The sequence below is a fragment of the Onthophagus taurus genome, chromosome 1 (assembly GCF_036711975.1).
Source record: "Onthophagus taurus isolate NC chromosome 1, IU_Otau_3.0, whole genome shotgun sequence".
Lineage (NCBI taxonomy): Eukaryota > Metazoa > Arthropoda > Insecta > Coleoptera > Scarabaeidae > Onthophagus > Onthophagus taurus.
In genome coordinates, this window is record NC_091966.1 from 12,180,149 (window position 1) to 12,206,549 (window position 26,401).

Below are 26,401 nucleotides of genomic sequence, written 5' to 3' on the forward strand. Positions count from 1 at the left end.
CCTGTGATTTTTGATTACTGAAGTTTACAGTTTGTTCAATCATTGTATTAAATATATTCTGTAACTGAATACTGTTTACATTTGAGTTACCATAAACAAACTATTATAGCAACACCAAAGTTCGCCATCAGAGTTGGTTCAAAAAAAAAGCTTTGGTTCGAACAGTATTAATTTGTTTTTAGTAATTTTAATCAAATTCTTTAGGTTGTGTTGTAATATATGCCTTTCTGAAACAGTTAAAACCTCGTAAAGACTTAAAAATTATGACTTCATGTTTTATTATTTCTTAATTTCATTACCTTAGTCAGCGGATAAAATATTAACCACAAAATACTAAAAATTTATTTTATAATCTATTAATAGTTGCGATATCAATTTTACAAAAATATATATAGAAGTAATGTAATACTCACATTACTAAGAACAAATTGATAAAATTTGATATCAAACAACAAAAATAATTTTTTTATCAAAACACCAAAAATTAATGTAAAATGATTTAAGCAACATCATTAATAAGTACTTATAATTAAATCATATAAAAATTATAAGAAATTAATTTATGAAGTAATACTGATTAATACAACATCTAAGCAAACCACTAACGTTGCGATTGCCCAGTTTCTTATCAGTAAAATATTATTATCTGTATAAATATTTACAAACCGTACTGACTCTGACCTCACTTTTACGGGAAACACGATTGTTCTACCGCAGTTAGTTTTACATGAATCGTTGTTGCAGGCGCAAGTGGATAGGATTAAAGAACAAGAAGTTGAAAAAGCGGAACAGGTCCGTTTAGAAGAGATTCTTAACATGTGTGCAGAATACGAGAAACAAGTTCAGTGCGAAAAGCAAGCTAAACCGATTACACCTAACAGGTAAAATTTTCTATTTATGTTGAAATTTCCTTAATTAACATAATTTTAATTAAAACAATTACAGAATAAAAACGAATGGTTCATTACCAAGGGATAAAAGACAATGTATTTCACCAAATTTATTAAAAAATTCGCCTCAACATACGAACGACCACATTTTTCGATTCGAAACCGAACACATTTTTAAACAAAATAATTCTTATGAAAACGTTATAGCTCAAGGAACAAATTCCAACGTTTCTCTGTCAGATTTAAACGATTCACCAGTTTCACCGTGTGGAAGTATGTATGAAAATATTACGCTGCCGCAAAACAATTCACCTTTTCACCATTCCCCGAGAACGCGAATAAAAACATTTATCACAAACAAAGAGCCAATAAAAGATAATAAACTGCCGATGATTGATGTGATTGAAAGCAAATTCGCCGCCGTTCAATTAGAACATAACAATTTTACAAAGTCTTTAAATTCACCTAACAAAGACGATGATTCACAAAAACCTACACCTACAAAACTCATATTACCAATCGAATTGAATAACAGTATGAAGAGAGACGAATACGAATATTATACCGAAACATTTAAGCGACTAAACGAAGACTCATTACAAAGTTCTTTAAATAGTTTAACGTCAACGAAAAGTAAACAGGAAGTAAATAAAAAACGTATTGATGAATTAAAAGGACAGAAAAAAGAACACTTAGCGGGTATTGCTAAAATAAAAAGGCAAATGGCTGAAATTGAAATTTTAGGTGAAGAATTACACAGAGAGGTAAATATTATTTTATTAATTTTTTTTGTAAAAGATTAATTAAATTTATTTTAGCTTCAAATGGAAAAGGCTTTAATAAACGGTGAATTTAAAAGTAAAGAAGTAGAATTAGAAAAATTACAATCAAAAAAAGAAAAATTACAAAAACGTGCTCATAAAATCGATGAAAAAATGAAAGACTGTCAAGCAAAACAAGAAGAAGATCAAAAAGTTTGTAAACAAAAACTACAAATGGCACAAGAAAACATGCACAAAATAGAAACACTTATGACAAATGTTGCCAAAGGTACCAAGGAATATGAAGATCTATTTGAAGATTATTTAGCAGCACAGGAAATTTTAGACAACGAAAGAAAAACGTTTGAAGATCTTGAATTTCATCATTTAGAAGAAGAAGCCGATTGGTTGGCGAGTCGCGAAGAGCTCCAAAGAGAAATCGTTGATTTATCTCAAAAAATTGATGAAATTAACTCACAAATAATCGATCTGGATTATCAACAATCGGTAACTTCGAGTACTAACGCGGAAGAATACCGAAAAATCGAACAACAAAAAATTGAGTTCTCAAAAAAAATCGAAGAAGTTCGCAATAAAATGAAAATCATTGATAACGAATTATCGAAATATTCGAATCAAGAATCTGAGCAAGAAGCGTCCAGTGATACTGATAGTGATAAAGAAAAACATTTAAATAAACCCGAATATTGTATACCACCCGATTTAAGTACTTCTTTAATGATGGATCCAAACGACACCCATAGTATTGATGATATTTACAATATGTCGCAATCATTCAATGAGAAAATGTTACACGAAAAATTAATTTTAGATGGAGACATCGTTCGGAAATATCCTAGTCAAGATGATATCGATAGAATAAGTAAAGTTACGTCAAATTCTCCTATGAATATTGATGATGGACGAGGTTCGTTAGGTCGAAAAACTATAGAATCTTTAAAGGAAATTGAAAGGAAACGGAAATTGCATCTTGTCCAACAAGGTAAATAAACATTACATAATTTTCTTTATTAATATTTATTGGATTTATTTTTGATTTGGTAGGATGTCAAGTAATTGAAAATGAACGTATGAGGGTGCTAGCTTTAAAACAAAGAGTTCAACAGGAAGTTAGGGTGAAATGGGCACAGAGATCTCAGGATTGTTCATCTCTTAACTCAACCGGATCAGATGAAACACAATATAGGTAAGTTTTTAGTTTTGCGTTAGTGTAATCCAAAAGCTAAGAGCACGAACAAATATTTTAAAGTCAACATAATAAAAGTGAATAAAGGAAGGTCATAATTCCGGAATAAGACACTAATATCTCACTCTTTGTTGGTGTTAAATATATGTCGTTGTACCAATTAAGTAAAATTAATTAAAGTTCCATTTTGATATTGACCAATTGATGCATTTCTGATTAACCCGACCTTAGGGATATTGAATCATTCAAATATAACAAGTCATGTTGTTCTGAATTTGTTATCAACTATAACAGGTTACCTGACCATAAATCTTTTAAATATTAAAATGAAAAAAGATGTATTACATTGAAATCCTTATTAATTAGGCTTTCTATTAAGATATGCATCAATAGATCTCACAATTAGTGCGCTAAATAGAAAACCCATATAGAAAAAGTTTATTAACGCACTTTTTATGCATTATGTACTTTACAAATATTGCATTGAGATATTATGGGTGATAAAAATTTAGAAAAATGTTCTTGGGAGCATTGTAATAAATACAATACTTAGCATTATGTTGTGGGTGATGGTAAACATTAGAACCCACACATTAAGTTAAATTAAGCGTATAATTTTGCAATGCTTGCCAACATATACAGGGTGTCCCAATTTCGATGTCCGCATAGGCTACCTCCGAAACTAAAAGAGATAGAAAAAAAGTAGCTTACATGTCATGATCTCGTTTTTCGAGAAAATGCTAATGCCGAAAGCTCCGAACAGCTATCGTCTTTTGTTTTCGCCCTATCGGCAAAAACTGAAAACTTTTCGAAAACGATAATCGCGAATATCTCACTTATTATCAAAGATGGAGTATTATAAATAAAACATTATATGGGCAATTGTTTACGAAGAATTCAGTGGCGTAGGTAGAATTTTTTTCCCATCTTTTATTTTCGAGATTTTAGACGTAACTTTATTTTTTTAAATGGAAACCATAGTTGGCTATGACCTAAAATAATTTGTTATTTCCTTCTGATAACAAATATATATAGTTTGTGGGGTATATTTCTTATAGTTATTGAATAATTAACAAAAATTCATTTTGTTCCATCTAAATCTAATGTATGTATTTAAAAGTTAATGTTGCTATGGTGATAACCATACATACTATGATGGAATATAATGTATCAATTTTTTTTGTTCTTTCTAAAACTATTGTATGTATTTAAAACTTAATGTTGTTATGGTGATAACCATACCATGAGGGAAAGCATTGTTTCCAATTATTGCCAAAGTTTGTAGCAAGGTCAGTAGAATCTAACAAGACTGCTACGTCCATTGTATTTTTGTAGTCGACTACGGGTTGGTTGCCCGCACTCTACGTCACACTATTTGCCACGCCTGGTAACTGTCTATATTTTTAGAGGTTATGTGATAGACATTAATACATCTAAAAACATAAAACTTCAAAACTAATATGAATACGTCTAGGATATAACCTCTAAAAACACATAGCAAACGCATAGACCATAACAACAGCTGGGCGTGGAAAATGGTGTGACGTAGTTTGCGGGTAGGCTGTCACAACAATGGATGTAGCAGTCCTGTTAGATTCTACTGTCCTTGAGTTTGTAGTAGTATTTAAAAATTCACTAACAACTCTGGCATTATGTGCTGGTGCTCCGTCATATTGAAAATATATCATTTGAGACATATTTAGTGGCAAATTGTTGACCAAAGACTCAATGTGCTGCCTTAATATATTGAGGTATTTCCCTGGGTTTAAGTTTTGATGGTAGATACTATATGCCAAAATTATATTATCTAAAAGGGCACACCATACATTGAACCCCAATCTTCTTTGAACACTCAGAGACTTCATCGGTCCAGATAACATTTTGAACAAACAGCAGATTATTTAATTTTTTTACATATCATCTACAAAATTCTAATCTTCGATTGACATCTCCGGCACGTAAATGATGAGTTAGCCCCGCTTTGTATGATTTATACTTATTTTTCTTTCATATTCGGGAGCAGCGGCTTTTGGGTGAGACGTCTTGTTGCAATTTATCTTGCAGGTCATTTTGGTATGTTTTTGTATGTGGTTTGGGGAAGGACCAAATATCTATTAAATTTTTTGCTAACCGGCTGAAGGTTCTTACGTGCGGTTGTCTTCTTTCTGGATATCTTGTGAAATAAAATTCCGCGGCTAAGGTCGCATTCTTATCTGATAACATATAGCATTCTATCATGTAACATTTTTCATAATTTTCGAAATTCATTGTAGTTTTATTCAGTTTTGTTATACTTTGATACTTAACATGCTGGTGCATCGTATCAGCACATAATGCCAGAGTTGTTATCGAATTTTTAAATACAAACTTTGGCAATTATTTGATACATTATATTCCATCATAGTATGTTTGGTTATCACCATAGCAACATTAACTTTTAAATACATACATTAGTTTTAGATGGAACAAAATGAATTTTTGTTAATTATTCAATAACCATAAGAAATATACCCCACAAACTATATATATTTGTTATCAGAAGAAAATAACAAATTATTTTAGGTCATAGCCAACTATGGTTTCCATTTAAAAAAATAAAGTTACGCCTAAAATCTCGAAAATAAAAGATGGGAAAAAAATTCTACCTACGCCATTGAATTCTTCGTAAAAAGTTGCCCATATAATGTTTTATTTATAATACTCCATCTTTGATAATAAGTGAGATATTCGCGATTGTCGTTTTTGCAAAATTTTCAGTTTTTGCCGATAGGGCGAAAACAAAAGACGATAGCTGTTCGGAGTTTTCGGCATTAACATTTTCTCAAAAAACGAGATCATGACATGTAAGCTACTTTTTTTCTATCTCTTTTAGTTTCGGAGATAGCCTATGCGGACATCGAAATTGGGACACCCTGTACATATTTTCACATAAAATGACTCTTAGACTATTTAAAGAATATTTCTGGTGTATTTAATATATTTTTTAAAATCAAATACAAGCCTGTCTTACTTTTATAAGTTTACAATCTTGCATCAATTAATTTTGAGCTACAAATTTGAAGAAGAAATGAAAAAAATGTAACGATGCAATGAAATGCATCTGCTGAGTGGGAAGCTCACAAAAATAAATATCGTTCTGGGAATGATCAAGCAATGCTCAACTTAATTTTGTTTTCCTGTAATTGGGTGGAGAACCTGTTGGGAATAAAGTTTATTATTATTATTAACTACAACACAACATAGATACAGCATGGTTTGATTAAAATTAGTTTGGTCAGGATACAGTTTGCTCTTTCCACTGAAGAATATATTTAACATTGAGACAGTACTGGAAAAAAAATTATATGTTCTTGTCGTGTTTGGTAGAAAGAGACGATAAAAAAAACGCAGGAAAATACGAAAATGTTTTTTAGGATTCGAATAGTTATGTAACAAATATTTTGAAAGAAATTTGGAAGTGTTTTTAGCTGTTAAAAACGTTAATTAATTGAGATTGGCAAATTTCTTAGACTTTAAATAGTCTATAAACTACTAGGATTTTCCTGAATACTTTTGGCTTTTTACAACTACTTTGTTACGTCCATTGTCTGTTCTATTGCAGGTTTTATTTTGATCTATTACTTATTCTAAAATTTTCATTGCTGTACTTAGGCATCCTAAATACTGCTATGGTAATTATTACATACTTTTTTTATCTCCCTTTTTATACTAAAGTACTAAAAGTACAGTTTGCCAATCTTTTGGAAAACATTCTTCTTGCCACGCTTGTTTCTAGTATATGTGGCAACACTTCTCTTTTTATTTGTTCATCCGTTTATGTCTTTTCACTTGCCTGTTATTCATATTTTTCATCTACTTATCCATTTCCATATAACAGTTCCATAAAGTATTCTTTCCAGAATTCCTGATCATCTTTCAGTATTAGTCCGTTCTTATCTTTCACCGCTTTATTCTCGTAGATATTTCTGCAAGATTTTAACATCTTGAAAAACAACTTTTCATTTTCTTTGTTGTTTCTTTTCATTTCTTCTCCAAACTCTACTCAACATTCATACTCATTCTGCTTTGTTTGTACTCTCCTTCTCGACTCCAAGTAACTATTATTATTTCATTATTTTGTGGAGGAAAATATTTTAACTGATCATTACTAAATTTATTGTTGATATTTGAGTAACATCTACTTCACATTTCAATATCAAATTAATATGCAGTATTTTACCTAACAAACGTTTCTGAATGGTAAGGAATCCCTATTAAATAATGCCATCACATTTCGACAGATTTGATTGTATAGTTTGAGATGGGTGTCTAAAACAACGGCTTCACAAGCAGTCTGAAAGAAGCTTGTTGGAATAAAGCTATTATTCCGATTACACGTATTAGACCAGAACTAAATTATATAATAAAATATATTTTTAATTAAAAAAAAAATATGATAATTCGCTGTTTTACGATGTTATATTTACTTATCTAAATCTTGTATAACAATTTTTATCTTTTGGAATTTGTTAAATTATTTGAATGAAAATTTTTGTGTGATACTACAAAACTTTATACAAAAGTATCCAAAATAATTTTAATTCGATTGAAAATATGTGTGTTGTTAATGTTTCTAAAATTCTAAAGGCGTATTTAATATATGTGTTCATAGAGAATATTTAAAATGTGATAAATCGCATAATCAAGCCAAAGTGTTTACTTAATTTTTTTTCTAATCAGCCCCTGATAAAAGATTTCGTTACTTATCTTATCGATGCTACGTTATATTGATCCGCTAAGTATCGCAAATATTTAGTTTATGTTAGAACTTTTTGTGGTCCACTTTTTACCAGCAAGAAAAATGGATTTCATTAAGGGTAAACTGTGTTGTTCCTGGTATGTAGATTACAAATACATTTTAATATAGACATGTATTTAACCGTTCCACATTAAAACATTTCTCTTTGAATTCAACTTTTCCATTGTATTTTTTAAATTTTATGTACGATGATCCAAATTAGCAGCTTATACCGTATTCTAAATTCTTTTATAAAACATTTAAACATAATTAGCAGCACAACTAAAAAAACCTTTTAAGCTGCATGATTCATTATGTTGCACGAACACTGGGAAATGTTGAAGAAAAATATGTAATCTGATTTGTATCAGGCGCAGAAGAATTATTATTATATTATTATTATGGAGAGACGCCCATGTCCTCACATCCAGGTGAAACTTCATGAGACAAATAGAAAAATTCTAAAATGGTGATCTAAATACATCTACGATATCACAGGAGTGGATGACATCAGAAAACTATAAAGTCATAACCTTATTGAACACTACGCTGAAACTATCAACTAATATCATAGAACAAAACCTCCATGCAAGGATTCAAATTATGGATGAACGGCAGGGATTCCGATGCAATAGAAGGTAGATACAATAGCCGCGATGTTCAAAATAAGTCAAATCATGGAAAAATCTATAGAATTTAATTGCCCAACATACGTTTGTTTCGTCGACCTAACAAAAACTTTTGCTAGAGTCAAATTAAAACCTTATAATATGACTAGTTAAAAAAATAAACACACACAATAAAACAAAGATTAAATTATACAACGATAGTGCCTCTACAGCTTGGAGGAAATCCCGATTTTCCAGGGTTTTAAAACGATCGATTCACTAAGCCCGTTCTGCTTCAATCTAATTATGAAAGAGATAATAGAAGAGGTCTGGACGAGTACAAAATAGGAAGCGATAAAATAAACATAATCTACTATACAGACGATGCACTACTTATAGCAGAGAATGAAGTTAATCTCCATAAATCCTCCATACATTTTGCAAAACATCAAAATTAGTGATGTCTAGTCTCGAAGCTGCACGCTGCAGCGGAATGCCCTTATAATAAAACAAGTGATGACCTTCAATTACCTGGGGGTCGAAATTTCAAGCGATCGCAACCTATACAAGGAGTCACAAAACCAAGCGACAAAAGCAAGGCGCTTCATACGAGTATTTTGGAGAAACAAATACATGCAAGTAGAGAGTGAAGTCAAAATATACAAGGCGATAGTGGTGACCTAGGAGACAGAGACCATAGCAGAAACACAGAGAACAAAACAGAAACTAAGAACGGTAGAGATGATGTCTCTCAGATTGATGCTAGGACTATTTTTACAAGACCAACAAACTAAAAAGGCAATAAAGAGAAATACATGTCATACTGTTGTTAACCTACTTTATGTTTCGAGCCGTTACCTAGTCGCCTCTAGTGGGGCAATTACTTGGAACACTTGTGTAAAAGAAACAGTGTATAAACATTGCCGCGATTTAATTACAATTACATATCTAAATGTTCTAAATACAACCTATTACTTCTTTATCTCTATTCATACTGCAAATTTATGTCAAATCGGTTAGGTAGGTATTCAGGTTATGGATTTCTACGATTGAAGTTTAATTATCACTTACCCAGTATCTGCAATATAGCTGATTAAGCTGTATACACACATCATATGGAAATATACACATAAAACGCTCTCAAAATGTCCAAATTTACCAAAATCTTGTGTCTGAATTGTTGTACGACTACAATACTTTTATTTATATATTTTGTATATGCCTGAAAGTAAAAAAAAGGTAACTAAATGAAAAATAAATAAATAAGAGATAAGTTTAATTTTTTATGAAGAATTCTTGAGAGTTGACCTGACGTCTAATTTTCTCTTTCTTTCTCTTCTCTTTTTGTATGTTCATTTCAGAATCTTCGTCTCTGTCTAATGTTTCTAGGTCTAATGTCAGTTCTAGTGACAGTGCAAGTGTAAAACTAGAACTAACACTAGACTAATAAAAGTGACTAAAATTGCTTTATAAGGTAGCAAAATTTTTCAAAATGTTTCGAAATAGGTTAGGAAAATTGGTTGAGCATAATTTTATACTTGTGTAAATGATTAACAACCAGGTTTCAAACAATCCATGTTGCTCACAATGACTGAAAACTGCACCAACATTATTTAAAATTGGTTTATAAGGTAGCAAAATTGTTCAAAATGATTAGAAATAAGTTGATAGCCATCTCATGTTATGCCAAATCATTGAAAACTGGTTGAGAATAATTTTATACCTGTCTAAATGATTAACAACTAGTTTTTAAACAATCCATGTTGCTCAAAATGGCTAAAAATTAGTCGATAGTCATTAAAAACTTGTCTAAATGAATAGGGACTAGTTTATAACAAGTCCAAGTTCACCTAGTTTTGCACTAGCACTATCACTAGAACTAACACAAGACCTAGAACTAGAATAATTCGGGTTTAGCCGTCTAGAGACGTGCGGCTAAGCCCGAAAGTTTCTAGTTCTAGGTCTAATGTTAGCTCTAGAGACAGTGGTAAGTAGCGCTAGTTAGCATAAGATATCACTATGTTGTATATTTGTATTGAACTAAAACTAGAACTAACACTAGACCTAGAACTAGAAAGTATCTAGTTCATGTTTCACTAGAATGTTTCTAGTTCTAGGTCTAGTATTAGTTCTAGTTTTACACTAACACTATCACTAGAACTAACACAAGAGTCTTGAGAGACGTGCGGCTAAATCGGAATGTTTTTAGTTCTCGATCTAGGATTAGTTTTAGTTTTGCACTATCACTAGAACTAACACAATTCAGGTTTAGCCGTCTTGAGAGACGTGCGACTAAATCTACAGCTGTTGTAGCCTTCGCTTCGTAGCACAAGTCGAATTGTTTCGACTTTGTATTAAAATAACATACACTTCTAATATCCTTCGTTTAAAAAATTCATTGAATTACATTTCAGGAGCTGAGATATTATCATTTTGGGGGGTGTATTTAGACTTTATTGTATCACTCTATGTACATACTCATAGATAACGTTTTGACCCTTACAAAAGATTTTTTGTTTTCATTTATGAAAAGCAACTAAAAAAGAAACGATAAATTGAAATTTCTAATATAAGTTTTATCTTATCTTGTTGCAATTACTTTGCAAGTATTTAATACAACCAAACCTGGTATGAATGCCCTGTCAATAAATGTGCAGAAAAAATTGAAATACATACAAAACACATCCAACTTTATATCTATAGTTTTTTAATTAGATGAAAATTTCATGTATAAAACAAATCCTGGTTGAAATTGTTTGAAGTCCTCCGTGAATAAATCACAACTCGGATAGATTATTTTCTACATCTCAATGATCGTGCAGATTTATTTTTAATTAATGTAACAACATTGAAGCATGATATATAATTTTATTATCAGTTTTATCAGTCGGTATTTATTGCTTTATGACCGTTAACAAAAAATATTCATATTTATAAGTTAAATTTCTTGCGAATATTGGTAGGCTACTGCCGGTTTATTGCCAACATGTCTTCCCCGGATGATGAATTCCAACATTTTCGCCATCGTTTTAGTTATCTTTCCTGTGATCTTTTTCTTACTGGGTTATTAATTTTTACAGTTTTATCGAGTCTGTCGTCTTCAATTCTTTTTGTATGTTCATGCCGGAATCTTCGTCTCTGTCTTACCCAGAAGAATATGTTTCTCGTTTTGAATCCAGCTCCTCTGGGAAGGTTTTCTATTATTTTATCAATTATCAGATTAAATATGAAGAGGTTGAGTGAGTCATCCTGTCTAATCCCTATGTTCACATATATTATGTCCTACTCGGATTTTTGTCTTATATTGGGTGTTAATGTCGTATGTTAGATTATTATATTATCATATATTACATTATATATTATCTGGTGCAATAAAAGAACACGCCGAACCCGGTAAACAACAACCTCTTCAAGTGATTGACCCGACTAACTACAATAAAATACAACAACAGAAAAAGGAGATGGAGAATTTCTTTAAAAATCCAAAATATTCTGAAACTTTAAAAAAACCTGTGCAAAAAAATGTTACTGTGCACCAAGAAAATAAAAATGAGATAAATGCGTTACAACAAGAAAATGCATCCTTCACAACAATAATGCGTAAACCAAGAAGGAAGTCAATGTTAAATATAACTCTCGGCACGGCATCTGATATTGAATTAAAAGGAACGCCACAATATGTTAAGTTTCACATATGTGGTTTTGAAACTACAACTACTGAAACTGTTATAACAAAATATCTTAGTAAAAATAATATAAAAAAACGCTAAATGTTTAAAAATTACATCAAAGAGGCCCGATGAATATTCCTCATTTAAGCTGTCAGTACCTATAAAATATCAAAATGAAACAAAAAAACCAACGCTATGGCCATCAGGAGTACGTATAAGTCGTTATTTAGAAATGATTTACAAAAGAAGAACATAGAAGAACATGATGTATCTATAACAACTACTCCTACTTTTACTAATTATATTAATACCATAACTACTACCAACGAATCAAACAATCCAATGATTTTCACAGTGATTCATCAGAATATTCAGAGTATTCGGAATAAAATTGATGAACTGCTTGTTTTCGTAGAATCCTTAGATACCACTGTAAATGTAATAACTTTGACTGAACATTGGTTGAAAGCTGATGAAGTAATACTAGTAGATGGTTATAAAGTGGCTTCAACATTTTCAAGGGTAAATAATCAACATGGAGGCAGCTGTATACTAGTACGTAACGATCTCAAGTACACGGAGCTGATGAATATAAAAGAAAAGAATTTGTTATTGAATGTAGTGCTATAAAATTAAATGTACAAAAAGTAACGATTATCTGTATATATCGATCACCAAAATCGGATATAGAAGACTTTTTTAACATTTTAGAGGACATACTATTAGAATGTTCACCGCAAACATTGAAAACTAAATTATTATTAACTGGTGATTTAAATATAAATCTAGAAATAGAAATACTAATACTCTCAGATTGTTAGATATGCTTAACCGACACAATCTTAGACCAACTATCAACAAACCAACACAGATAACTGAATATTCCAGCTCACTTATTGACAATATTTATGTGAACATAGAAAGTTGTAACAGTGAAGTAATCATTTCAACTCTTTCCGATCATACAGCGCAGAAGATATCTTTTCCAATAACAACTATAGATGGCAACATACAAGTAAAAATGCTAAAAAAACGTGTATTAAATTTAGCAATACAATTCTCTCAGAAATACATGCTGAAATACATAGAATTGATTGGAATTTTTTAAGTAGCTATAAAGAGACTGACGAGTTATATGACAAATTCATAGATGTAATACATAATTGCATAATTAAAAAATCAGAGAAAAGGTTAATTAAAATGAATGTTAAATCGGCTACTAATAAATGGTTAACAAAGAAAGAAATAAAAAACAAAACGCGTGTGAAGCGTCAACTATATGATGGAATGTTAATGGGTAAAATTGATAAAGAATATTACAATATTTACTCCCGACATGTTCGAAACGAAATAGCGATATCAAAAAGAACTGTTTTCACCAATTTTATAGAAACAGCTAAAAATAAAGTAAGGGCTACATGGAATACCATCAATACGCTTAGACAAAATAAGCAATCTGAAGATCTCGATTTATGTGATTTTCAACACAATTACAAAAGTAATGATGAACTGCTGAATGCAATAAATATTTATTTTGCCAATATAGCGGTTGGTAAAATGATTAATCTACAAGTACACAACACTATAAAAACAAATATCGACTTAAAGAGATCATTTGCGTTTGAAGTAAAATCAGTCATAATGTCTTTAAATAATACGTCTGCAGTTGGTTACGACGAAGTTCCGATCTCTGTTCTAAAAGCTTGCGTCGATTATTTTGCTGAACCTTTAAGTAGTATTATAAACCTGTCATTTGGTTCTGCAACTTATCCACACCATCTGAAAAGAACCTTAGTAAGGCCATTGTATAAAAAAGGTGACAAATCAGACTTTTCGAATTATAGGCCAATCGCTTTAATACCTAATGTTGCGAAGGTTTTTGAAAAGATAGTACTGATGAGACATAAAAGCTACATTTACAAAAATCAAATACTGAATGAGTCACAAAATGGCTATATGGGGGGTATGAGGGTAGATCTACAACCAGAGCAATTTTTCAGTTGATGGAAAACATTCTAACTGGAATAAACAATAACGAACTTACCGGTTGCATAATGATGGATCTAACCAAAGCGTTTGATAGTGTTCATCACGACACCCTTTTAATGAAGATGGAAGCAATGGGAATTCGAGGTATTGCGCTAGAGTGGTTCAGATCTTACCTTTCAGACAGGGAACAGTGTGTTATCGCTTATGATCAAAAGGGAAATGAACTAGCATCAAAATGGGTACGGGTTCTACAAGGAGTGCGCCAGGATCGATATTGGGACCGTTTCTATTTCTCTTATACATAAATGATCTTCCTGGAGTAATTGATGATTTACTAATATTATTCGCGGATGACTCTACTACAGTATCAACTGCGAAAACGGAACAACAATTGTCAGCACAAATACAAAATAACCTCAGTTTACTGTATAACTGGTTTTCTAACAACAACCTTCAACTTAATATTGAAAAAACAAACATTATGATGATTGGGAGTGCTGCAGCTACCAACTGTGATATCAATTTGCAATTCAATGGCAAACAACTTACCCGTGCAGAAGAGGTGATGTTCTTGGGTGTTAAAATTGATGTGAATCTTTCATGGAAACAGCATATTAACGATTTAGCTATCAAGATAAATCGGGCGTGCTATGCGTTGAGAACTATTTCGCGGGTAGTTTCAGTGCAAGCGGCTACAAGTGCGTATTACGCATGTGTTGAGTCGCGACTGCGGTATGGGGTCATCTTCTGGGGCCATTCGGTTGATTTAAGTCGTATCTTCATAGCGCAGAAGAAATGTTTGAGAGCAGTTTTCGGACTTCAAATGAGGGAATCGTGTAAACCCTTTTTTAAAAATTATAAAATTCTGACAATGCCGTCGTTAATGATTCTTGAATCCGCAATGTTTATAAAAAATAACTATACTTTCTTTAAAAAATATGAACAACAACACTGTTATGTTACACGTGGAGTAGAAAATGTCTATTTACTTCCACCAAAAACGCGGTATACTAAGATAAAGTACTGTTCATTTTTGTGTTAAGGTCTACAACCATCTATCTAATAATTTGAAAATAAAGCCATCCACGGGATTCAAAAGCTATCTCAAACAACATCTTTTAGAACGAAACTTGTATTCGATAAATGATTTTTTTTCTGGAACCATTACAGTAGATTAAATCTGACTGCTTGAATATTATTTGACGTTTTCTGTGCATTTTTGTAAAGATGGAAATAAAGCTTATTATTATTATTATTTCTAAGATATCCTTTAAGGAGTGTTATTCCTCGATAGTTTTCTGTATGCATCTTCTGTCCTTTATTAAAAATGAGTATCATTGTGCTATTCTGCTATTCATTCGGTATTTTTTATTCTTCTATGACATTCTTAAATAGCGTTAATATCTCATTCTGCTCCAGGGCTTTTTCTATTCTTAAAGGACTTTAAGGTGTTTTCTATCGTGTTATTTGTCAGTTCTATCTCGTTGTCCTCCTCATACTCATTCTGATCTTGTATTTGTTCGTTGTATATTTGACTTCGAGGTTACTTCTTCTCAGTATATGTAAGCACCATATTTTAAGCACCAATTTAAATTTGAAAGTGAATAATAAATAATAATTAATCTTATTTGGACTACCATGTTGACATACCATTTACATTACATTTAAAAATTTTCAATTTACAAGTTATTTCCGATATTTATTACTTTACATGAAACTGTTAAGTAAAACAATTCATCAAAACACGTGTGATATAATATTGTTTTATCCTTGAACTGACAGCGTGATTTATGATTGAAAGGCTAGAAATCCGCAAATTACATTTCCTATGACGAATGAATGTTATTTCTTTCTGACCTGATGATATACTTACGTCCTACATCAACATGCGTTCCGGAAATATCTCGAAAATATTTTGAAGGTTACGCATCTTAGTTCTTAGTAATGTTTGCCCCAAATATTCGAAATTTAATTGTTTACATACTTAATTTCCTTATACATAAATTTATTTATATAAATACTTTTATGGATGTATTTCGGTTGGATGCTTACACAAAAAATGTGTAAAATAAAACATTTTAGAAGTTAAAAAATTTACGAGATTCGTCGGTTTTGTTTTTTAGATTATTTCCGAACGTTCTCATAAATTGTTACTTTATACATCACAAGGACAAACATAATAACTTTAACGTTATGATTGAATTACACAAAAAATTTTGACTATAAAAGATGAAATGAAATATCTTTTAAAGATTTATCGCCAAAAAGCGGACTTTAAAACATTACTCTTTTTTATAAAAATTTATTTAAAGAGCTAAAGTTATGATTATTGTGATGAAAAGCAGAAAAATATGGTTTCTTAAAATCAATTGTCACCTTGTGATGCGCAATTTTTGGACAGCAACGAAAATTATTGCTTTCAAACATTTTGTGAACTTGGCACCTTTAGATCTTTTCTCGTTTTGTATATTGAAATTGTAAACTTAAAGGAACGTGTTTAAATCAACCTAAGAAAAAAAATGTACATTTGATAATTTTAGCAGACCAAATGATCCGTTTCATAGCCTTTGAAGCTTAATAGTCGCAAACAAAAAAAACCATGTGGATTATTTCTAATAATAGTTTATAACCATTTTCGTGAATGAGTATCATTAAGAAATCGTTTCTGTTTTTTTGTTGTTACAAATTACACCTTTCATTAAAAACCCATTTTAAATCGCCTGAAAAAGAGAAACAGTTGTCACAAATCTCCAAACGATTTCAGACTTTTAAAAATTGTCGACACAGATTAGTTAGATGACTTAACGATTTATAGTGTGACGAACGCGCGTGTTCGGGTTAAAATAGATAGAAACATCCAGGAATGTCTTGATGATCGAAAGCGGGCATTCCTAACGTGCGTCATTTGAGAGAGAACGATTTCTGTGACAGATGGAAGTGGCGGCAGCGCTCCGTGCGAATCTCGATTTTAAATAGACCAAGCGCTTGTCGGTACTATTCTATGCTTGTGAAGATAGAACCTGCCCTTTTTCATGCGGCATCCTTTCTCGCTCTATTCTATAAAACGCTGTCGTCCACCTGTTCTACATCGTTTCAAATTTATTTCTCTCACACAGACGGAGATTTCGGGCGTTAATATCACCGAACGGTCTGGTGCCTATCCATTGAGTCATCAACACCTCGAATATCATACACGGACTAACGTAAAAGCGACGTAGTTAACGTCGTTACTGTACTTATATAAATTTATTAAGGTCTAATTCTCATGTGATTCAAAATTGAGTAGATGTAATACGTTCTTTTTATTTTTTTCTAGTGTCGCAGCTTATGAACAAAGATCATCCAGAGATGGAAATTCAAATGGAATTAATCACCAGAGCGATTTAGAACCGGTAAGAATATATTTTCAAATTCAAGATACTTAGTACTTAAAGTAAAAGCGATAAAGATCTAATAGTAAATTCCATCTATTTTCAATTAATTTAAATAAGCTAACCAAGAAACGAACGTCATCAAGATAACACAATAAACTGCTTGCAACTCAAAACAAAATAAATTTAACCTAATTTTCGTAAATTTTGAAATCGAACAAAATTAGCTTTATAACAGGGAAGAAATTGAAATCCTAATTAAATCTAATTAAGCTAAAATAATATCTACTTAGAATGAATAAATGAGACAAATTTAGTTTTATCAACCATAAAAATGGAACGGAAATGTCGGAAACGAACATGAACCGTGTGACATCAACTGTTACCATTATCATTTACAATGTTCCGAAAATATATGTGGTACCGTACAACCATAATAAATTCCGGTTGAGAAGTTATGACTAGCCGGCTTAATGATGCGTTAACCTACATGTGACGTGTAACACCGGCAGTAGAAGTACTTCTGGGAGGTCTTAACCCGAAATTCACAACTACTAAAATTTATTTACAACTATCATCTGTTGGAATCTAGGTATTTTTAGATGATATTGTGTAATTTTAACGGCGTATATGAAATTGTATAGTTTTCAAATCCGGAGGTTATTTTTTAACTTCTTATCTTGAAAATATTAACATAAATTTTATTATAGCCTTTTTATTTATTTGTTCGATATTAGTTTCTGGATTTTTCCATCATTAGTCGCAGAGTTATAAAATACTGGATAAGAGCATAACCTTCCTTTTGTATAATAGTAAATGTATTTAGAATTCATCTTTCACAGTTCTTTTCCCAATTTTTATGACGTTCGTTAGTTTCGATCTTACGTTGTCTTTCTAACTGATACATCACATTCTTCTTATATTTTAGGTACTAACAAGTTTTGTTAAAGTTGTTTAAAGTTGAAGTACTGGTGATAAAATGATAAATCGTGATTTACCTTTAGTTACCAATTCCATTGTCTTTCTTCTTTATAGAAGGCTTGATTTTGTGCTCGCCGTTCGAAACGTTAATTTCTGGCTTCCACATATGCAAAAACTTCAGTACCCAAAATAATACCCATATTTTGCATCATTGTTAACAACGGTGTGTAACCTTTATTAAAGATGTTAACTGCTAGATGCGTCGCAAACTAAACTATCTATCTTTGGGCCAGAAGGCAGATGTTTTTGAGAGAATGTCCAAATGAGCGAATTGAGACTTTCATTGCTATTCTGGGTGTTTCCTCCTATACAGCGTCCCAATAAATCCTCTGATATAAATCTTGATAAATAGGTTTAATACCTTTTTGAACTTTTGCAGAAAGTGATGGTCTCTTGTGCTTAAAACTCTAAATTATTATTAGCTTCTGCTTAGCGCTTGTTGTACCAACTATCTTTACCAGAGGGACAATGATGGTGTTGAGGATTGCTATCTGATGAACAGTATTTAATATTAACATGAAAAGCAATATATCACAAAAGAATTACACAACCAAACCTAATCAAACTCAACCGTATATTTTTAAAAACATCTATAGTACGCTCTTGATATTTTAAAATATGTATTACTTATTGTTGCATTTTGTGTTACGCAACAATATTTCTGATTTAGTAGCTACAGCCGGATTACAAAACTATGATTGAAATGATTGACATTTATTTATAGATTCATCGATACGCAGTCTAAAGTTTTGTACTCATGCATAATGGCAATAAACTAGCTTCTTTGTTTAGTTTTGTAGAAAATAAAGTATGTAGAACATAATTGGGATATATGCGTAGATCCAAAAATGGAAAACTTCCTCTTGGGTCAGCAAGATAGTTATACCATACATCCCCGTTTTATATACTTGTTACATAGAAGAGCTAAAATTGAGTACTGAGAAAGATTGGCCGGCTTTTGAGGGTAGTTTGCGTCCCCGAAAATCGTATATTAAATTATTGTTAATAAAAAAGTATATAAAAATTTCCAACAAACGAGGGATACAAGTGGGAAAATGTTTCTTATACATTATAAAAATGTTTTCAACTATCACTACCTCTATCCAACTATTGTGGTTTTGCAGATTTTTGATCTTTCACTCACGCATCGGTTGATTATTTCCATCACTATTATAATAGGACTTAATTATTGTTATTAACTTTTGGCTTCAAAAATTCTTTATGTCAAGTTATTACCGAAATAAATCAAAAATTGATTTGTTATGTAAAATAACTACATTTTTAATTTATGAATATTCTACAATACAATTTAATGCTTAAACACCGAAATGAATAATTTTTTATTCATCTCCAATCGCCTTATAACAGAGTGATTCTCGACTTATACGCATAAGCTTGGGGATTAATGAAAAAAGACTAATAGATGGAAATAATGACTAATAAATGAAAAAAATTGTAGTAAAAGTTTTTTAGTTTCTTAGATATCCGATATAATCGGCGACATCTAGATCATTTGTTTCTTGGAGGATGGATAGGTCAAGATGGTCCAATGGCCTGGCCACCATGATCTTAAAGAGTGTACGCCACGTAAGTTAATACTGAGCAAATATTGCAAAATCAGGTACATGCTGCTGCACAGACAATTCGCCAACACCCTGGTTTAGGCTGCGCTACTTGGAGATCGTGGATTCGGGAAATCCAATTGATAGACAATATGGGAAATAACTTCGAACACTTGCTGTGATGTTATTTTAAAATGTTCTATGTGTTCTTGATTTGTAAGTAAATATCACGGATATCTATGAAACAGAAAATCTTTTACTACTTTTTTCGCCCATTAGTTATTATTTGTCATGAGGAGTAAATCCCTAAGTTTATGTGTATAGGTTGAGAATCACCCTGTATAACTCTTATCACTTCATTACAGTTATTTCTTGTTATTTTAGAAATAACATCTCGGAAACTATGGTTTTTCAACAATTTGATATTACTTTTAATCATAAACAAAATGAAGGTTATCATGTTTTCCGTTTTTCTATAATTCCACGACATTTGTAATTATGACGAGGAAATCCCGAAGATAATATTGAGTAAATAAAAAATGGTCTGACTATTTCAAGTATTTTTTTTAAATCTTAACTTTTCTTAACGATTTTTTCTGTAGAATCTGTTTTGTTCCCTATTTGTAATGTCCTACATTATTTTTGGACCTTTTCATATGACTTTGAAATTTGAAGGTTATGGTCATAAGAAAAACAAACGTTAATAATAGCAAGTAAACAAAAGATAATGGACAATTTTAACTTGCGTCCTTACAAAAATAGTTACTTTGCAAATAATCCGGTCCATTGTCGAATATTTCGGAGCCAGGATATTTTTTTCTGCCAATTCCTTTTCGCCCTTCTAATTTGCCCTCAATTGTTACTTAGAGATATTTGTATTTATCATGTCGCATGACATGTCCCAAACATGAAGTTTTTCTCTTTTTAATTATGGTAAATATGTAGTTCTTTGTTTGCTTGAGTGAGTACTTCTTCATTTGTTACCCTTGCAGTCCAAGGGATTGTCAGTATTCGGCGGTATGTCCACGTTTCGAATGTTTCCAGTATATTTGTTACACTTGGTTTTAAGGTTTACCTTTCTACTCTATACAGAAGCACCGACCATACGTAACATTTTACGAACTTCAATCTCAAGTTTAGATCGATTAGCTTATTATATGCAACTTAGTTCTTGTTCTTCTTGTTCTATGGTGTTCTAATGTTGTCTCTACTTCTTTTAAATTAAATTTATAGTAATAATTAATCTGTAGGATATTTCGGAAATGTAATCTGTAGTTTATGAAAAATGATTCTATAATGTATGCCTTTTTCTACGTCACCGAAGTTGTAAATAAATAATATTAGTTTCTGTGAGTTAGGTATTTCTAAAGATAAATAAATCCTCTAATTAGGATTTTTAAAGAAACTTGCCAAATTTCTAATTTTACTGATTATTGGTTTACGTTAAAAAAAATATTAGGCTGATTAACTTGTTTTCGTTTCATTTTTGCTGTACGCTACAAAGATTATTATTAATAGTATTCAGATCCCTATAAAGATGTTAAATCCTAAATTATGTACACTAAGCCCTTGATAAATGACACATCTACATTAAAATATCGTACCTACACAATACACTAGCTATTAATACCGCAGTTGTTCCACTCTGGTAACTTGAAAATAATTTGAAACACTCCATTAAACAACAAAGCTTATTACGCACTCTTTCGTTTTAATTTTCATTTTATGCTTACATAAAAGCCTCACTTAACAAACCAAATACTAACAATAAATTGGGATGTTCTCAATTAATTTTCGAAAAGTATTTTCGGAGCAATTTATTAAAAAAAATTGTTTGTTCTATAATTATCTTGGAACGGTTTTCTTCGTTCAAGTAAGAAACCGGATCCGCTTCCATATTTCATTTCTTTTATTATACACAATGTTGTCAGCGATGTTACAACCGGGGCGGCGCAGAAAGTTATATTTAAAAAAAAGCCGTTGTCTGTAACATTGTCGGATTATAAATTGGGTTAATCTTACAAATAAATTATTTTGTCTCGTTTGCATGTGCTAATTTTAATTTATAAAGAAAAATGGCACAAACCTTTCAAAATAACTAGGATTTAGATTTTTTTATTTTTATAAATTTGTGTAAAAAATCGAGATGACTCAGTTTAAACGGTTTTTTTTTAAATTCTCGTTTTTCAGTTTAATACATGTTGAACTCGATTTACCGTTTTAACTGTTTATTTCTATTATAAATAAACCAAGTAACAATAAGATAAATAAACTTTGGAATTTAAGAGTCATAAAATCTCAATTGGTACATTGGATTATTGTATTATTATTTATGGATTTTTTAATTTTAGATAAAATTTACTATTTTACTTTGAATACAAAAAATGCTGTAAAACCTCGATATAACGGATTAATATAGGGAAGGGGGTAACTAACACTAGATCAAGAACTAGAAACATTTGGGTTTAGCCGTCTTAAGAGACGCACGGCTAAACTGGAATGTTTCTAATTCTAGACCTAGTGTTAGTCACTCCCTTCACTGTATTTTATTGTTAGTTCAATAAACATATTCAACAATTTAGCACTGAATAACAGCTAAAACTAAAACTAACAAGACGCACGGCTGAACCCGAAACTTTCTAGTTCTAGATCTAGTGTTAGTTCTAGTTTTACACCAGCACTATTACAATGTAAAACTAATACTATATCTAGAGCTAGAATCATTTGGATTTAGCCGCACATTTCTATAGAGGGCTAAACCCGATTGTTTCTAGTTCTCGGTCTAGTGTTAGCTCCAGTTTTGGACTAGCAGTATCACTAGAACTAACACTAGACCTAGAACTAAATACATTCGGGTTTAGCCGTCTTATAAGATGTGCGGCTAAACTCGAATGTTTCTTGTTCTAGGTCTAGTGTTAGTTCTACTGCTAGTTCAATATTAATATACAACAATCTAACACTGAATAACAACCAAAATTAGAACGAACACTAGACTTAGACTAGAAAGATTCGAAACTTACTTCCAAAATCTTCTCTTTTGTAAATGTAGGATATTTACATTTTGAGGTAAAAAAATATAACAAAGCCAATGTAAATATTTCTTGTAAGAAAAAAATAATTCCATTCCATTAAACATTCAAAATAAACAAAAGGATAAACATACAGAAGTCAAAAAGAATTATATATTTTGCTACGTATTTACAATGAATTGTGTTCTGCGTCATTAAATTTTTTGATATTATTGAAATCCACCACAACAAAAACAAATCTAAAAGCACGTTTAAACCTGAAAAAGTATATAACTTATGATAATTTAATTTTAACGCATCCATTGTTTAAAACTTTATTGTATAAACTCCAAATTCCGTTCCGCGCGATTAATATTTCTGACGATTGGCCATAAACGCAATATTGTGTCCTCATTTCATATTCACCTTTTTTTACATAACACCTTTCGTTGAGTCTTTTTAGTTTTTGTTGGCACATCGCATAAAAACATAATTCTTTTCCTGAGTCGGCTAAAAACAAATTAAAAAAAGGTCTTGCCAAACTATTTTCGACGACCTCAGCAGCATCAGCAAGAGGAGATTTTAGTAGGATTTTAGCTTGTGGGTAGAAACGCAGAATCTGCGCATCCCCGGTGCGTTTCCACAATAAATTAATAAGTCCTTCTCCTTGCGAGATTAGTCACGACTTCTCCGCGCATCTATCGCCAGAATCCTGCTGCGAGAAAACGGGGGAAACGTTTCGGAATTGTCCCGTTCCTGCCGTTATGCACTTGGACGGCATCGGGCCGGTTAATTAAATTTCAGTCGGTTGCGATTTAAGACCGCGTCCCGTCGGTTTTCTTTAGTGTCAACTTGGGCTTCTTTTAATTACTTGTGGTATGTCGCTGTGGATGAACTTTTTGAAAAGCGGGTGTAATTCGCATAAAAATGCTTCGAAGAAATTGTATAATAGAAATTCTTCGGCATCAGTTTGTGTAAGTCAAAAATAAATTTAGAAAAAAATTATTGGAATATATAAAAATGAGATTTCTTATACAACAGATAATTCTAACAAAGTTGATATGTAAAAACTTTGAGCAAAAATTCAATTAGGATTGACCTCCAAACTTGTTAAATAAATAATCACTTTTACTGCTACTTCTACACCTTATATCTCTTCCATATAAAATAATCGAAAAGTCTGTATGTTGAAAGATTTGTTTTAATCATCGACTCAAGTGTTTAATAAAATCTATCAGCACAAATTTTATTCAATACTCAGTTATATTTTTAAATAATTATTATTTGAGGCATCAAGGTTTAAGCTCTCATTTTCAAGGAGAGTAAAGATAGGAAAATCAAGCACAAAATCATTAATTTGATGTGATGATGTTTTGCATATGCCAATTTCGCCAGTTTTTGTCAATAATTTTGACCACACTCAACATTTTGATGCTTATTATCATGGTGAATGGCAATGAGGTTCTGATAAGATCAGACACAACACCTGCGATCTATCATATTACATGCCGAAGTGATTTGAAATGATCTCCCAAAGAATGATTTGACATTGCTTTTTTAAGATGGACAACTTTTGTCATTCGGTGTTTCATTCAACACAACCTTTTTTAGCATTTTTAAACAACAACCACGTTTCATAGCCAGCAACCCAAATGCTGATATTTGCTGATTTTTTACTCGAACTAATCAATGAATATTTAAAAATAACTTTTGACGTCGAAGTTCTTCCAAACTTTTGTGAAGTCCTCAGCAAACATTTGACTTTACCTGTTTTAAACCCATCCTCTTCCAAGGTTGCCAAAGTGCTTTATTGACGAACTCCGATGATCGATCTAGTTTTTCCAAAATTGAAGCGATAAAATTATTTCCGACCAAATGTTTTACTGAGTGTTTCAGCACCAACAGGTAACATCGCAGGATATGTGCAGCACACCTTATTTGTTATATGATGACTAGATGCTGATGAAAGAGCTGACACAGAACTAACATAGCTATAACGAACATTGCTTGTACTACTTATTCGTTTGGTTCATCCTTTGATCTGCTTACGGCGAAGAGTGAGAATTACTTAACTTTGTTACAACTTATTTTTTTCATAAACAAAGAAATTTTAGTAGTTATGCATGATTCAAATTAATTGGGAAAATCTTTTGCCTTAGTAATCATAAGAAAAGGAAAAGCGTTCAACTTTATTAGACGTACGAGCAAAAAGTACCAAGTATGTAGTATAATGATGCCGTGTGATTTTTATTGTAAACTGAAAAGTTTAATAAATTCTTTGTAAAGTTATGATCTAAATTGAAGAAGTTAGAGGAGCTGCTAAATCTATATAAATACGTTGGAATTATTCGTAAGAAACTTTAAATTTTCATTATAGAAATTAGATATGTTTATGAATGTTTAACCAAGAGTAGATATCTAGTTTCATTTATGGTCCAAAAGTCTTGTGTTAATCAAAGTTTAAGAGATTGAATATGAACTGATGAATATAGATATGAAGTAGTGATATGTCTGTTTCCATTTACGTACTATTTGATGTCAGATCCGAAATAAGTGATGAAATAAAGGAATCGTGTTTGTTGATAAAAAAAATAAAATTAGGCATTTATGATCTGTAAAAATAGTGAATTCATGACCTTCGGATATGTTTAAATAAATTGATAATAATGCGCTATAAAATGTAGAGTGTCGTGTTTGGATTAAAGAGAGTTGTTTTGAAAAGTAAGCTATTAGTTGCGTGATAGAATTATTTGATTATTCTAGAGGTGTTCAAATATCTATTTTTAAGAACGGTTTTCATTTATTTATTGGATGAGTAACGATTACATTTACAAGACTACATTTTAAAACAGTTAATTTTCATATCTGCATCAAACCATAAATTACTTCGGCGATATTGAACATGTTGATATAAAGCATTATGTAACATAGTTAATTTGCAATCAGGTATTAGAGAAGTACCGTATTTTCTCGAATCTTATCCGCACTCGAATCTAATCCGCACCTCGATTTTAAAAATGCAATGATGGTAAAAAAAGTTGGTTAAAATTATAAAAAGGGTGCGGATTAGATTCGAGAAAATACGGTAATTCATAATCATACTCAGATCTGGATACAAAGAATACTACAAATTTCATGATGGTCTTCATAAATACTAGTTAACATGTCTTTATCGGGCTTTCAATTTGCAAAAAAGAAAATTTAAATATTTAGTTAAATGTTTGCATACAAAGATTTATTTGAATACATTTTTTCATGCTTGCACAAGGTCCAGTTATGTAAATAATTACTATTGAATTGGTTTAGTACGTGTTGAAGAATTCGTTTAAGAGTTGAATGAAATAGAGTTTGAAAAATCTAAAAGAATGACGCCAATGAAAATGGGAGGTGATATTTATCTAGCAGAAAAAAATAAGTAAAATTAGCGAATGGGGAATATCTCCATGGAGAACAATGTTTGCCAAAAACAATTTGCGACGAATTTATCGATTTGTTTGTTATATCAACCAGAGAAAACAAAACAAGATATAAAAAGTACAAAATATTACTACAATACATGCTCATTGTTTATATTTT

At 31.2% G+C, this 26,401-nt stretch overlaps 1 protein-coding gene across 2 annotated transcripts in view; it reads left to right on the plus strand.

Annotated features, from left to right (window-relative positions):
- The window catches only part of LOC111416530 (pleckstrin homology-like domain family B member 1), a 60,601-nt gene that overhangs the window by 29,266 nt on the left and 4,934 nt on the right, over positions 1-26,401 (plus strand). For both annotated transcript variants that reach the window (XM_071196999.1, XM_071197002.1), the window contains 5 exons: positions 745-881; positions 946-1,654; positions 1,709-2,654; positions 2,717-2,858; positions 17,220-17,295. In XM_071196999.1, coding sequence (XP_071053100.1) covers positions 745-881; positions 946-1,654; positions 1,709-2,654; positions 2,717-2,858; positions 17,220-17,295 — 2,010 coding nt within the window. The remainder of the gene's footprint in view (positions 1-744; positions 882-945; positions 1,655-1,708; positions 2,655-2,716; positions 2,859-17,219; positions 17,296-26,401) is intronic.